This window comes from Balaenoptera physalus, assembly GCF_965194825.1.
Source record: "Balaenoptera physalus genome assembly, chromosome: 21".
Lineage (NCBI taxonomy): Eukaryota > Metazoa > Chordata > Mammalia > Artiodactyla > Balaenopteridae > Balaenoptera > Balaenoptera physalus.
The window spans coordinates 13,886,457-13,903,525 of NC_138902.1; the positions used below are offsets into that span (position 1 = coordinate 13,886,457).

The window sequence follows — 17,069 nt, forward strand, 5'->3', positions numbered from 1 at the left end:
CATCTATTATTACCATCAAACTCTAGAACATTTTCATCCTCCCAAACTGAAACTCAATCCTTTAAACATTGACTTACCATTCCCCCTCCCTCCAGCCCCAGGCGACTTCCTTTCTACTTTGTCCCTATGAATTGACTACTGTATGTACCTCATAACAGCACAATCATCCAATACTTGTCCTCTTGTGACTGGCTCATTTAAGTTAGCATAAGGTTGTCAAGTTCCATCCATATTGTACCATGTGTCAGAATTTCATTCCTTTTTAAAGCTAAATAATTTTCCATTGTATGTATATACCACCATATGTGTATACTGTTGATGGACATTCGAGTGTTTTCACCTTTTGGCTATTGTGAATAATGCTGCTAAGAACATGGGTGTCCAAATATCTGTGAGTCCATGCTTTCAGTGCTTTGGGGTATATACCTAGATGTGTAAGTTCAGGATAATATGGTAATTCTATGTTTAATTTTATGAGGAACCATCATGCCATTTTCCACATGGGCTGCAGCACTTCTATATTTCCACCAGCAATGCACAGGGGTTCCAATTTCTCCACATTCTCATCAGAACTTGATATTTTCTGAAATTTTTAAATAATAGCCATCCCAATAGGTTTGGATGAGTATCTAGTTGGAGTTTCGACCTGCAATTCCCTAACAATTAGTGACGTTGAGCAACTTCTCATGTGCTTGTTGTCCATCTATGTATCTTTTTTGAAGAAATGTCTATTCAGGTCTTTTGCCATTTTTAATTGGATTTTATGTTTCTTTGTAGCTGAGTTGTAGGAATATTTTACATATTCTACATATTAATTTTCATCAGATATATGATTTGTGGACATTTTCTCTTATTCTGTGGCTTAGCTTTTTACTTTATCAGTAGTGTCCTTTGATGCACAACAGTTTTTAATTTATCTACTTTTTTCTTCTGTTGCCTGTGCTTTCAGTGTGATATTCAATAAATCGTTTCTAAATCCAATGTTATGAATATGGCCCCCTTTGTTTTCTTCTAAGAATTTTATAGTTTTAGCTCTTGACATTTAAATCCTTGGTTTATTTGGAGTTCATTTTTTTTTAAGGTGTAAGTAAGGGTCTAACTTCATTCTTTTGCATATTGATATCCAGTTATCCCAATATTATTTGTTGAAAAGACCGTCCTTTCTTCCCTTGAGTGGTCATGGCATCCTAATTGAAAATCATTAGACTGCATATGTGAGATTTTATTTCTGGACGCCTTAGTTTTTCCACTGGCAAATTTCAGTTTTCTAATTTTGTTGCCCAAGTAATATATCAACTTTCAGGAAGGTACAAAAGAGCACCTCCAGGGCTCTTGTTTCTAAACTTTATAATGGTGATGTTGAAATTGATCATCCAAATGAAATCTCATACTACAAGTCATCAGAGTGGACGATGCTATCATAATTTTCCTCCAACTGAAGAATCAATGAATGAACAGAATATTTCTAGTAACAAAAAGGAAATATGATATTCTCATCCAGTTGATCATACTTCAGCATGTAATACTTTGTCACAAATACCTAGAACGTTCTGTATTGTAAAGAAGATCTAGGGTCTCGGGTTAAAATGGCGAGTAGGCCTGCCATTGCAGCATCAAGCAAGTGGCTGGAGGGTATTTGAAAATGGTATTACAATGCTGCCAGGTTCAATAAACTGGGCTTAATGCGAGATGATATGATATATGAGAATGAAGATGTAAAAGAAGCCATAAGAAGGCTTCCTGAGAACCTTTATAACGACAGGGTGTTTCGCATTAAGAGAGCACTGGACCTGACCATGAGGCAGCAGATCTTGCCTAAAGAGCAGTGGACAAAATATGAGGAGGATAAATTCTACCTTGAACCATATCTGAAAGAGGTTATTCGGGAAAGAAAAGAGAGAGAAGAATGGGCAAAGAAATAATCATGTAGTCTAAATCTGGATGCAGCTATCCCAAAGTATTTTTATGAAGTTGGTTAAACCTGAAATGTACAATGTAGAACTATCTGGGCTGTAAATGTATTACTTTAAATAAATCTCTAATTAATTAAAAAAAAAAAGAAGATCTAGGATAGTATCTTTTCACCAACATTGGGGCATGAACATTTATTTGATATGATTCACAAGTGGACAAATATACACGCAAAGTTGACTGAAAGGAGTTAGTTAGGTGATGTAGGAATGATAAACATTGATTAATCGTTTTAATTGGTGTTTATAAATATAAAATAAAAATATGTCCTATTATAGTACAACATTATTTACAATAGCTCTAAAGAAAGTGAAATAACAAATATGAAAAAATAAAATGTACAGTATCCGGTGAAAATTACAAAATTATGATGAAGGAAATTAAAGAAGACATATAAATGGAAAGAAATACTGTGTTCATAGACTGGAAGATTCAATAGTAAATAATAAAAATGTGAAACTTCCTAAATTGATCCATAGGTTTAACACAATTTGCATCAAAATCACAGCAAAATTTTTTTGTAAACATAGACAAGCTTAATGTATATGGGAAGGAGAAACCTTAAAATAGCCCAAACCATTTTGAAAAAGAAGAATGAAATGGGAAGACTCACTTTTCCTGCTGTTCAAGATTACCCTATAACTACAATAATCAAAACAGTGTAGTATTGGTGGAGGGAATGACACATAGATCAATGGAACAGAATAGACATCTGAGAAATACATCAACACAAAAATGTCCAATTAATTTTCAACAAAGGTGCAAAATCAACACAGTGGACAAAAGACAGCTTTTTCAAAGAATTGTGCTAGAACAATTTGACACCCATAAATCAGAAAATTAATCTCCCCCCTTTATAAAAAGTAACTCAAAATGGATCATGGACTTAAATATAAAACATAAAACTAAACCTTTTACAGATATCATAGCAAAAAATTTCAAGAATTAAGACTGACAAAGAATTCATATACTTGACACCAAAAGCATAGATCCAAAAAGGAAAAAAAGAAGAGCTTATCAAAATAAGAACTGGAAAAAAAACCCTTTTGGTCTGAGAAAAAACACTTGGAGAGAATATGTTCAAATCACAAATCCCACAAAATAGATGTTTATGTGAAAACTCAACATTTAATAAACAATACAATTAGCAAATGGGAAAAAGATATGAACAGACTTTTCACTGAAGTGGATATGCAGGTGCCAAATAAACACATTAAAGATATTCAATATCATTATCCATTAGGGAAGTACAAATTAAAAACAGAATGAGATATTAAAACACACCAATAGAATGGCAAAAAAAAAAAAAATAATGGTAACTTCAAATGTTGGCAAGGCTGCAAAAAACCCAGTCATTCATTTATCACTGGTGGGGATGTCAAAAAGTATATAGCCACTCTGCAAAAAGCTTGGCAGTTGCTTTTAAAATTATAAATGGCTTACCATACACACAGCAATTTCACTCTCGGCCATGCTTCCCAGAGAATTAAACATTTATTTTCATGCAGAATCTTCCACACAAATTTTCATTGCAGATCTATTCATAATAACTAAAAATTGCCATCCACACAATGTCCTTCAATGGGTGAATAATTAAACAAAATATGCTACAGACATACAAAGGAATACTAGTCATCAATACAAAGGAATGAAGTGAGAGGAAAAGACAATCTCAAAAAGATACAAACTACATGGTTCCATTTATATAACATTCACGAAATAACATAATTGGAAAGATGAAGAGCAGTTTAGTGGTTGCCAAGAGTTCGGAAAGGGGAAAGAGGGAATCGGTGTAGCTATATAAAGGAGTAACAATATCAGGGGCCACGTAGTGATGATGCAGTTCTATATCTTGATTGCGATGGTGGTTACACAAATTTGAACATGTGGTGAAATTGTATAGAACTAAATATACGCACATGTGAATGCATATACACACGTATACCCAGATAAGTGTATGCATACTGGTGAAATGTGAATAAGGTCTGTGTATTTCATCAATGTCCATTTCCTGGTTTTGATATTCTGCTGTAGTACTGAAACATGTCAACATTGACTGAAACTGAGTAAAGGATTCGTAAGACAGCCCTCTAAATTTTTTTGCAACTCTTTATGAGTGTATAATTATTTCAACATAATAAGCTAACTAAAAATAACAGTGGGATATCATTACACATCTAAAGCTGGCAAAAAAAAACATCAAACAGAACCACCAAAAACGACAGTACCAAATGCTTGTGAAGTGTGGATCATCTGTGCAGAGCAACTGTGGCTCTCACAGATAAATAGAGGGAAGGAAAATGGCAAAGCCACTTTGGAAAATAGTTTGGCTGTTTCTTAAAAAAATTAAAAATACACTCATTAAAAAACATACACTGAGTAAACGATCCAGCTATCTCACTTATAGGTATTATAGTGAGAACTTATACATAGACAAAAGCTCCTAGGTATTTACCCATCAAAAAGTGAGAACTTAAATACAGACGAAAACCTACGTGCACATGTTTACAGCGGCGTTATGCAAAACTGCCAAAATCTAGAAACAACCCAAATACCCTACAATGTGTGAATGGATAAACAAACTATATAGTTCATCTTTTCAATAGAAGGCTACTTAACAGTAATAAAGAATGAACTATTAAAACATATGCCGATGAGAATGAATCTCAAATGCACGTATGCTGTATAGGACATTCTGGTATAGGACATTCTGGAAAAGGCAAATCTATGGTGACAGAGACCAGGTCACTGGTTGCAAGGAACTGGCAGTGGGAGATGAATACAAAGGGCAGCAGCCAGAGGGAAGATCTGAGATGATGGACCTGTTGTGCATCATGAGTGTGGTGGTGGGAATGGAATACATACATTTTCCAATCCTCATAGAACTATGTACCACAGAGGGAATGCTACCGTGTGTACATTTTTTAAAAAGCAAAATATTCTTAATAAAAAATAAATATTAAAAAAGAGACAATGACTAATAATTTTTTCAAAATTTCCAGAAATACACCAACCTCTATATTCAAGAATCTCAGCCAAACCAAGCAACATAAATTCAAAGAAAAACTCATGTTGGTAAACCATAGTGAAACTATGGAAAATCAAAGATATAAAGTAAGTCTGAAACTCAGACAAGGAATGAAAGAAGCATTATATTATTGGGATGAATAATAAGAATGGCGGCTGCATTCTCATCACAAAATGGAAACCAGGATACAATGGGATTACATCTTTGAATTGCTGAAAGAAACAATTCTACTTCCAGTGAAAATACTGTTCTCAAATTATGAAAACATTTTAAAGACAAAAGCTGAGACAATTGATCACTACAAGGTACACACAAAAAGAAATAAAAAAAGAGAGTTTTACAGGTTGAAAGGAAATGACCTACACAGAAATTTGAATGTGCTGGAGGAGTTGAAAAGCCCTAGAAAACGGTAAATAGGTTGGGATAAATGTAAATATTTACATTAAAATTCTTTAACATTTCATTGGCTATTTTAAGGCAAATACAATGCTGTATTGTCAGGTTTACAACATATACATAAATAAAATAAATTAAAACAGAAGCACAAAACAGAATCACAAATGGTGGAAAGACCTTAATGGAATTAGTGTTCTGAGAATTTCACATTGTGAAGTTTAGAAAAATCAAACATGCTACAGTTGTTCACGAATGTTCACCAAATAAATTAAAAAATGTTTTGTGCCGTCTACTATCCATATACTTTGGATGTGGAAGACTTTATTATTTTTACCTTTCAATAGCAGAGTTAAAACTTGAAAGAGGCAACTCTGTTGTGAACTAGCACATCACAACAGTTAACATCCTTGGGATATACAGACTACATAATAAAACTATCACCTGTTCTATCATTTAACTATACCTATCTAGAAAACTCTGTTGTACAAATAGAAAAGTTCTGGAAACCATTGTTAAAATTAAGAGAAGATCTGTTAAAGTGTTCATGTCTAGATTTGAATTTAAACCATATACAAAATTTTGATTGACAATATGATCTAGAGCTGCACTGCCTAATTTAGTAGCTACTAATCACAAGTGACTATTTAAATTTATATTAGATAAAGTGAAATAAAATGGAAACTTTAGTTCCTTCGTTGCACTATCCACATGCTAGGTGCTCAATAGCCACACAGACCGTGGAGGTGTATACTATTCCTCTAAGTGCAGAAGGTTCTGTTGGAGTACTGTGATCTGGATACTAACCTGACGTAAGCCAAAACCCGTCATTGATACTTCCTCCTGGTGACGAAGGCGTTGGTTCACATTGTGGAGGAGCATATCCAACATCACAGTGACAGTTATGGAGAGTATTGCAAACCTAAAACCAAAACCAAATTTAAAAAGTGCATTTGATGTATAAGATAGAAATTAAACACAGTATTTGCTATTTTTAGTCAATGTAAATTATTAAAGTACTATAATTTAGTATATTATAGGTAGTTTTTTATATTAATGTGGAAAGCAATTCTTAAATTAAAAATTAATATAATAATATTCATGCAATATCTTTTCAAATGTCCCAGAGATTTTCTCTTATTTATCTCTTGTACTTTTAAATAAAAGTATATAATATTCTGATACAACTGAAATGACTTATTCTAGAAAGGCATAGGAATTATGAAGCTAGAAATTATAAAATAGTGGGAGTTTAAATATACTATGAATTGTGCTAGTTCAAAAAAATTAGCCAAGATAAGAGCCAATTTTTACAAAAAAAAAAAAAAAAAATGGGGAAAAACAAAAGGGAGAAGTATTCTTAATAGACATAGATAGCAAAATTTATTTGGCTAGAAATAGGAAGGCTAGAAAATATCTATAAATGTGATCTGGTGGGTGAATTGAAAGAAGGGCCAGAAACAGAATAGAGAATCTAGAAATAGCCTCGTGAAAAACTTAACAAGAAATTAATTAAAATTAAATAAGAGAGGAAAAAACAGAAAAGAAACTGTAAATAATAGGACATGTAAGTGATCTGGGAGAAAAAATTTTTAAAAAACACACAGGTCACTTTTCTCCTGGATTACTATATAAAATAGGAAGCATCAGTATGGCAGGAGACACTAGTCACACAGTTAAAGCCAAAGACATGCTTGGAAAAACTTACAAAGTTTACAAAATTTCTATTACCTGGTAGATAATTTCACAATGGATGGACAAATAGAAATGCAAATGGAAAATGTGACCATACATACTTAAGGACTGTATAATTAATTACTAAAGAAATGAAAGGTAACAATGGATTTAGCATGTTTGAAGAGATTCAAAAGACAGAGAAACTAGTCTGACCAGAATATGAGGAAATATGCATTTTTATTTTTTTATGCATATAAAAAAATATGCATTTAAAAAAAAAAAATTATTTATTTATTTTTGGCTGTGTTGGGTCTTCGTTTCTGTGCATGGGCTTTCTCTAGTTGCGGCGAGTGGAGGCCACTCTTAATCGCGGTGCGCGGGCCTCTCACTGTCGCGGCCTCTCGTGGCGGAGCACAGGCTCCAGACGCGCAGGCTCAGTAGTTGTGGCTCACGGGCATAGCCGCTCCGCGGCATATGGGATCTTCCCAGACCAGGGCTCGAACCCGTGTCCCCTGCATTGGCAGGCAGATTCTCAACCACTGCGCCACCAGGGAAGCCCTGCATTTTTTTTTTATGCATATAAAAACATGCATTTTTACAGGTGAGACCAAAAACTGGTATAATATTTCTTGAAGACAATATAATATTAATGAAAATTTAAACGGTACATATATTTGGCTCATCAGATTTCACTGCTAACAATTTAAGAAGTCAGATAAATGTGCAAAGGTGAAGGTACAACAATGTCCACTGTACCATTAGTTACAATAGTTAAGTAAAAATTTAACATTATCTGAAAGTCCTTCAGTGGATAACTTTTCAAATATAGTAAGGAAGAGACATGCAGGGAAACACATTGAAGCTGTTCAAGGATGAAGCAGATCATAATGAACAAGAAAGTCTGCTCCCATAAAAATATGAGATTATAAGTAATATGTATAATATATTTGTGTGTTTAAATATTTATCAGTACACATACACTCAATTATAAGCAATATTTTTATGTATGTATAAATGTATATGTGTAATCCTTAATGAGCTCATTTCCAAAATTTCATAATCTTAATCTAACATTATAATAATAGATTGTTTCCTATTGAATTTTAGTACAAAGTTCAAAGGAAATTATTTGCTCATGAAGCCTATATGATCTGATTGAACACACAAATCACATACATACGTATGAATAATGGAGTCTGCTTTTCTTATTCGATTTCAATTTTCCAAATACATTTCTACACCTCAAATAATTTTAAGCATTATTATACTGAAAAATGTTATTGACATGGATCAAAATAACTATACTTAAAAATAGAGTAACCATTATACATACCCCATGTCCATGGCACTTTATTTTGGAGATACAAGTTGCGTCTGAGCTGACAGTGACGTCTGTGCAAGATCCTCTGTTACAAAACTAAAATGTGAAAACCACCACCAACGACAAAAATTTTAAATTTAAAGTCAAGAGTTGAACAATTGTACTTGGTATGAAAATTAGATGCACAAGATATATATACCTCAGATGAATCTGGATTTCAGATCTGCTCATTCTAATAAAAGAACTTGGAGTCAAATGGTGTGTTGTTACCTTATCAAATATTGTATTTTGAGAATCAGAAACCATTTTTTCCCTTGAGGGAGCAGAATCGTGCATTTATCGATATTAATTGGTATAAGTACAAAAACAGCCAACTTGTATTGACTGTTGGTAATGAGCTAGGATCTGTCTTTGCACTTTCTATATATTTTTATAATATATACTCATATTGACCCTGTGAAGGAGATATTTTCATCTTCATTTTATATTTGATGAGAATTAAATGTATACTTTTAAGGTCACACCACCACTGACTGACAGAGCCAATATTCAGTACAAGAACTACTTTACTCACAGAGCCCAATGATCAATGCTCAATACCAGTGTTCCTGTCATTTTCACATTTTTTCCCAACTTTAATGACCATATCTCTTATCTTTTGCATTAGGAAAGGTGACCTTGAGAAATTTATTTAATCTTCCTTACCTCAGTTTATCCATCTTTGAATTTGGAATAATAATTTTAACTGTCTCAAGGTTATGAAGGTGAAATAGCTTGTTACGGATAAAGGAACAAAAGCGGTGTTTGGCACACAGTAAATGCTCACTAAATATAGGATATTATCTTAATTATTTATTTATTTAACCTGATTTCTATGTAGACTCTATGTTAATATTTGTCTATCCAAATTTCAATTTGACTGTCTTCAGGAGAATCTACTATCTGATGGATTTTCTTAAGTATCTGGTAGAATACCCCGTATCTGATGAATAGTCTAAAAATATCATTATTTTCTATCACCATTGCTAATTAAGGAAAGAACAAATATCAGCTTGTTCATTAACTGAAAGTGCTCTGATAAAGCCAGCAAGGATAACAAAATGTTGGACAAACCAGCATTACCCGTCCACAAAACTATTTTCATTCTAGTGTTCTTAACATTGTCATTGAGGCAATACCAGTCATACTTCCCTGGCTTGTTTTTAGGAGAAAGATAAGCCAGGAAAAGTTAAGAACCATGCTTCTGATATAATTTCTTTCAACTAAACAGATCGATTTGTAGCTGGCTCTTTTGTAATGACAGGAAAAGCAAAAGGCACTATGAAAATACTTAGCCTTGGTCAGTGGTTGGGACAGTGATTTGAATATTAACTAACACATAGGATTTCCCTCTTTAAAAAAGAAACATTAATAGTGTCCCAGAAGAAATCACATCACAGTTCAAAAAAAAAAAATCCTTGATATAACTAAAAAAATATTTCCTGAGGAGAAAAACTTGGGTTATGTAAGCATGTTTTCATACAGTTCTGTGTGTAAGAATGGGTAAGGAAAAGACAGTTAATTTTATTCATTCAGTCATTGATTAGCTTATCTATTTTTGGACAATTACATGCCCCAGACATTTTTCTTCAAGTTTGAAATGATTATGTTAAGAAGATATGCTTAATACTCCTCACCTTCTTATATGAGCTACAATCAGTTTGATAAACTCCTGTTCTGTCTTCTAAATAAACAATTCAAAGAAGCCTTCTATCACAACCAATATTGAGCAAACTTGCATTGCTGGAATAATGCCTATCTTCGTGTAATATATTATTCACTTAATATATTACAGTATTAAATTTAGGAGTATAACATTTATAATTTTTATTATAATTGACAAGGAAGACATACTCTTCTTTATGTTGATAGATAAGAAATAAAATCTCTTTTTCTCTTTTCTTATCTATCAATTGATAGACTGATTTTTACAAAGGACCCACATTTGAAGACAATGTGGTAAAGAAGCCTTTACCATCTAACCTCTCTGAAAACAACTGAACACTGTAGAATAACAAATGAACATAAAGTATATCCTTGATGACTTTTAAAAATAACCACAGAATGATTCCAATTCAAATTCACAGACTTGGCACCCACAGTAGTCCCCCTTTTCCCAATAAATGAGAGTAAAGGAAAACCAGAAAGAGACATTTAGAAGAGGAGAGAGTAAAGGACTTCCTGGGATTTTGAAATAAAATGAAGGTCACTGTTGGATGAGATGAAGTGAGAAAGCAACCACAGGGAACACAGTGGCAAAGGGGAGAGCCTAGGTGATCAGCCTCACACTGCTTTAGAGGAGCTGCAGCCTCAGAGTCCTAAGGAAAAGCAGGAAGAAGAGCTGAAAGGGCAAGATGGGAAAGGGTGGCTAAAATGTGGAACTATCAATGGAAGTCTGCGCACAAAACCACAGAACTAGTCAGCTCTCAGTATCCATTACTCACCTGCCCCCTTCTCTCAGTTACAGAACACAGTCAACATAACACTTTATCCCAAGGGAGACAATTTAGAAGAGTATTTTGTTTCATAAAGCAATTGAGTTAATGGTGACTACAGAATACGGGCTTGTCCAGTGGTCTGTCCTCCAGAATTGGTACTATCCAGTTAAACTACTGGAAGTACCACGGCCTAAAAGCCAGCTTCCAAAATAGAGACTGTCATATTATTAGAGCGGGGCGGGGGGACACAGGCCAAATGGCAGAAAACCATACATCTTGTAAACAGCGGGAGCCCACAGGCAGACAAAAGAAAAGCAGAAACCTCCAGACAGACAGGAAGCCACACATTTTGCAGTGATAAATGTCCTGGAAGCAGACAAAGAAAGGTGGGAAAAGGCAGGAATCTCTGGCATCTCAATGCAACCTGTTGTCATTAGGCCCTCATTACAATAAAATTACCTTGCAGATAATAAGTTTCCATCATGCACTGACTCCATGACACTTCCAATCAAGGCTAAATAAGGACAAAAATCCCTCCTACCCTCGGGAAGGTGGAGCTGGGATAAAAATCAGGGAATTTTGACCCTAAACCCTTCCCTCTCCATTGAATATTCCACCCCTTCATTTCTACGCTCCACATAACTGGCTTGCCAAAAAACTCAGGGCAGCTACTCACCTGAGCCTGCCCGCTCTCCCCTAGAGAGCATACTATTGCTTACATAAATCCTTGCTTTGCTTTCTTGACTTCCCTATCTTGTCTCTGAATTCTTCCTGTGATGAGACAAGAACCTACTCCCTGGTAACAATGTGACAAACTTCAGTTGCATAGAGAGAGCTGCCAATTAGAATTTTTATTAAAAATGCTGTGGGATCAAAAAGTCATTGTCAGCTTAAAGCTCCTCCAGACCAAGCAGGAAAAGTCAAAGTCTTTGTTTTTCCTTTCCTTCCCTTCCTTTCCCATCCCCCCTTTCTTTCTTCTTTACCCTCCATGGGGACATTGCCCAGTTGGGCATGGGCTAATGAATGGACTTTCCCAGGCAGAGAATCTTGCAGGAGAAATGGATAAACTGTAATGCTTTTAGTGGTCAAACAGGGCTGGTGTGAGAAAGCAGACGTCTTTTAAATAAATGGCTCATTTTTCCACAGGACATTTGCTGAATTTAAATGTTATGTGGGATGATAGAAGGCTAGTTATCTAGCGTAGCAATTTTCTATTAGTATTTGTATGTCTAGTGCCCATATGGTTTTATTCCAAATGTTACTGTAATTGTGTTTATCCAGTATATAAGATGCTGCTTCACTCTAATTCTAAGATTAGTTTTCTTTGTCGTTAGTTTTCAGAAATTTTATTATGCTGTATCTTACTGGATTTCACTGGGTTCATTCTATATCATGTGCTTTCAGCTTCTTGCATCTGTGGGTTTATGCCTCTTGAAAACCTTCCAGGCATTATTTCCTCAAATACTTTTCCATCCTTAAGTTCCTTCTCTTATTCTTCTAGGATATTAGAATGGCTATTATCATAAGGACAAGGAATAATAAGTGTTGGCTTAGAACTGGAGTAAAGGGAACACTTGTTCCTGTTTGTGGGAATGTAAATTGGTGTAGCCACTATGAAAAACAGTATAGAGGTTTGTCAAAAAGTTAAAAATGGAACTACCATTGGTCAACTACCATGACCCAGCAATTCCACTTGTAGGCATTTATCTGAAGAAAATGAAAACACTAACTCAAAAATATATCTGCATCTTAATGTTCATTTAAGCATTACTTATAATAGCCAAGATGTAGAAGCAACTAAAGTGTCCACCAGTGGATGAATAAAGAAAATATAGTATATATACAAAAATATAGTATATGTACACAACGGAATATTTTTCTGCCATAAAAAAATGAAATCTTGCTACCTGTGACAACATGGATGGACCTTGAGGGCATTATGCTAAATGAAATAAGTCAGACAGAGAAATATAAATACTGTATAATCTGACTTATATGTGGAATCCTAAGAAGCATAAAAACAAAACAACCCAAGCTCACAGATACAGAGTACAGATTGGTGGTTGCCAGGGGTGGGATTTGGGAGGTTAGGCACAAACTTCAAGTTATAAAAATAAATAAGTCATGGCGATGTATGGTGCAGTATGGTGATTACAGTTACTAATACTGTACTCTGTATTTGAAACTTGGTAAGAGAGTAAATCTTAAATTTCTCATCATAAGAAAAAAATTATAGCTACATATGGTGACAGATATTAATTAGACTTGTGGTGACCATTTTGAAATATATACAAGTATGAATCATTATGATGTACATGTGAAGCTAGTATAATGTTATATTTCAATAATGTAGAAAAATATAGTAACAAATAGTAATACATTTCAAAAAATAGACAAAAAGATGTGATAATATAATTGACTTCTTACACATTTCTAAATCACTTTCCAGAAAGTATGTGCTAATTTATACTTGGTTTAGGATGATAATAAGTTGTGCTTCTCACCATTAATTATTATTTTCAATTCCTAACTGATTAGACGAACACAATTGTTGGATATTCATTTTTATTTCACCAACTTAGAAGCTCCCTGATCTCAGTGTTCCAAGTTTCTACAGAGTTCAATCTCCAGCCATGCTACTCTCCTTAGTGGAATTTGTGAGTAGAACTAAAAGTTCCATTCCTCTAATCAGTTGGTCTTTCTGGTAACCAGCACCATCCTGAAGCCATCTAGATGCCCCACCCTGTTACTCCATTAGCATAAATTCGGTTTGATCAGAAGGGGCTCATTATGAATAACAACAAAAAAATTCTTATCAGTCAGGAAATTCCAAGGGGTTTAGGATCTTTGTGCCAGGAACCAGGGGCAAAGACAAAATTATTTCTTTGGTGTTATGCCCCGTATAGAAGCCATTAGAGTGCTTTCTGTCTAATTAATGAATGATTAAATTAGTTAATGAATTTATTTATTTACTTTGCCATACTTTAGTAAACATTTTGGCACTTTGTTTTTGTTTTACAGTGATATTTTCCAAGTGTATTTTTTTTAAACTTCTTTATTGGAGTATAATTTCTTTACAATGGTGTGTTAGTTTCTGCTTTAAAACAAGGTCAATCAGCTATACGTATACATATATCCCCATATCTCCTCCCTATTGCGTCTCCCTCTCAAGCTCCCTATCCCACGCCTCTAGGTGGTCACAAAGCACCTAGATGATCTCCCTGTGTTATGCAGCTGCTTCCCACTAGCTAGCTATTTTACATTTGGTAGTGTATATATGTCCATGCCACTCGCTCACTTCATCCCAGCTTACCCTCCCCGTGTCCTCAAGTCCATTCTCTACATCTACATCTGCGTCTTTATTCCTGTCCTGCCCCTAGGGTCTTCAGAACCTTTTTTTTTTTTTTTTAGATTCCATATATATGTGTTAGCATACGGTATTTGTTTTTCTCTTTCTGACTTACTTCACTCTGTATGACAAACTCAAGATCCATCCACCTCACTACAAATAACTCAATTTCGTTTCTTTTTATGGCTGAGTAATATTCCATTGTATAAATGTGCCACATCTTCTTTATCCATTCATCTGTCGATGGACACTTAGGTTGCTTCCATGTCCTGGCTATAGTAAATAGAGCTGCAATGAACATTGTGTTACATGACTCTTTTGGAATTATGGTTTTCTCAAGGTATATGCCCAGTAGTGGGATTGCTGGGTGGTATGGTAGTTCTATTTGTAGTTTTTTAAGGAACCTTCATACTGTTCTCCATAGTGGCTGTATCAATTTACATTCCCACCAACAGTGCAAGAGAGTTCCCTTTTCTCCACACCTCCTCCAGCATTTATTGTTTGTAGATTTTTTGATGATGGCCATTCTGACCGGTGTGAGGTGATACCTCATTGTAGTTTTGACTTGCATTTCTCTAATGATTAGCGATGTTGAGCATCCTTTCATGTGTTTGTTGGCAATCTGTATATCTTCTTTGGAGAAATGTCTATTTAGGTCTTCTGCCCATTTTTGGATTGGGTTATTTGTTTTTTTGATATTGAGCTGCATGTGCTGCTTGTAAATTTTGGAGATTAATCCTTTCTCAGTTGCTTCATTTGCAAATATTTTCTCCCATTCGGAGGGTTCTGTTTTCGTCTTATGTTTTCCTTTGCTGTGGAAAAGCTTTTAACTTTCATTAAGTCCCATTTGTTTATTTTTGTTTTTATTTCCATTTCTCTAGGAGGTGGGTCAAAAAGGATCTTGCTGTGATTTATGTCATACAGTGTTCTGCCTATGTTTTCCTCTAAGAATTCTATAGTGTCTGGCCTTACATTTAGGTCTTTAATCCATTTTGAGTTTATATTTTGTGTGTGGTGTTAGGGAGTGTTCTAATTTCATTCTTTTACATGTAGCTGTCCAGTTTTCCAGCACCACTCATTGAACAGGCTGTCTTTTCTCCATTGTATATTCTTGCCTCCTTTATCAAAAATAAGGTGACCATATGTGAGTGGGTTTATCTCTGGGCTTTCTATCCTGTTCCATTGATCTATATTTCTGTTTTTCTGGCACTTTATTTTAAATGATCTTCAAGGGGATGGCATATTACTTTAAAATGTAGTCAACACCAGTATGTTACTTTGTGATTACTTCATTATTTTTATGTGAGAATATTTTTTCCCATTCTGAGATAAGTTTACTATTCACTTCCATTTTTCTCTTATTTTTTCTTTTCTTAAAATATTATACCTCCATTTAAATTATTTAAATTTAAATGTGAGATAATTGTGTACTGTTTTACATTAGTCAACTAAATTTTCAATGGTACTAGTTTAAATCATCTATTATGTTTCTTCAAATGTTTAACAAAAAGAAAAACAAATAAAGCTAAACTCTGTTTTATTCTCGTGTCTTGAGAAAGGGCAAATTGTTAACAAGTATATTGTGCTTTTGGAAAAAGAATTAGGGAAGTAGGCTAATGAGCAAATAAATATTTTACTTTTATTACAATCAAATTAATTATCTTTGTTGTTCCTATTATTCAGGTTTTTCTGACCTGCTTTTGGGGTGTATTATTTGATTGTTTTCTCTTCCCTGTTTTACACAAATTATTGCAGAACAGATGTTGGCCTAACAAAGAGGTTAAGTAAGATACTCAAGTGTGAGAAAACAACTTTAAATATCTATGGTAAAATTCATAATGAAAAATGACAAAAAGTAAAGCAAGTGTTCCTTTGATCAATAGAAATTTTGACCTTTAAGGCTTAAGATCATGACACAGCAACCAAAATTGGTAACAATTACAAATTAAAAATCTTAAGTGGGCTCTCTCTCTCTCATACACAAACACACTTACACAGACACTAAGATGCTCACATACCATGTATAGAATCAAGAAGAATTTGTGTTTACCTGATTTGGACCACACATAGTGCCATTCTTTACATAGGTATAATCGTCTCGGAAGGTTATTGGTGTCGAATTTCTTAGATGTGCACTTAGACACACAATGCCTCCAAGGAAAGTATACTGAGTATCAAAATTTTTAAATGGCACTACTTCTGTACGTGTCCAGAGACAAACTAACTTTCCACAATAGACATCCCTGTAATATAACACAGTAAAAATTACCCATATGTCACTTAGCAACACAATATATTGTTTAAATAACAGTTCAAAATATGAGGATAATTCACAATGTTATTCAGAGCATAACACCAAAGCTATTCAGAACATACACCATCTTACTGGTGTGAGGTGATATTGTAGTTTTGATCTGCATTTCTCTAATGAGTAGTTATGTTGAGCATCCTTTCATGTGTTTGTTGGCAATCTGTATATCTTCTTTGGAGAAATGTCTATTTAGGTCTTCTGCCCATTTTTGGATTGGGTTATTTGTTTTTTTGATATTGAACTGCATGAGCTGCTTGTAAATTTTGGAGATTAATCCTTTGTCAGTTGCTTCATTTGCAAATATTTTCTCCCATTTGGAGGGTTCTCTTTTCATCTTATGTTTTCCTTTGCTGTGGAAAAGCTTTTAACTTTCATTAAGTCCCATTTGTTTATTTTTGTTTTTATTTCCATTTCTCTAGGAGGTGGGTCAAAAAGGATCTTGCTGTGATTTATGTCATAGAGTGTTCTGCCTATATTTTCCTCTAAGAGTTTTATAGTGCCTGGCCTTACATTTAGGTCTTTAATCCATTTTGAGTTTATTT

At 34.2% G+C, this 17,069-nt stretch overlaps 1 protein-coding gene and 1 pseudogene across 2 annotated transcripts in view; one reads left to right on the plus strand and one right to left on the minus strand.

Moving 5' to 3' along the window:
• LOC309651429 (A disintegrin and metallopeptidase domain 3-like) overlaps positions 1-17,069 on the minus strand; it is a 108,424-nt gene that overhangs the window by 10,181 nt on the left and 81,174 nt on the right. Inside the window, exons 14-15 of the mRNA XM_082444169.1 lie at positions 8,403-8,486; positions 6,200-6,314 (exon numbers count right to left, since the gene is read on the minus strand). Of these exons, the coding sequence (XP_082300295.1) occupies positions 6,200-6,314; positions 8,403-8,486 (199 nt within the window). The remainder of the gene's footprint in view (positions 1-6,199; positions 6,315-8,402; positions 8,487-17,069) is intronic.
• Positions 1,641-2,049, plus strand: LOC309651444 (cytochrome b-c1 complex subunit 7 pseudogene; annotated as a pseudogene). Its single transcript has one exon. The product of its transcript is annotated as a cytochrome b-c1 complex subunit 7 pseudogene (transcript).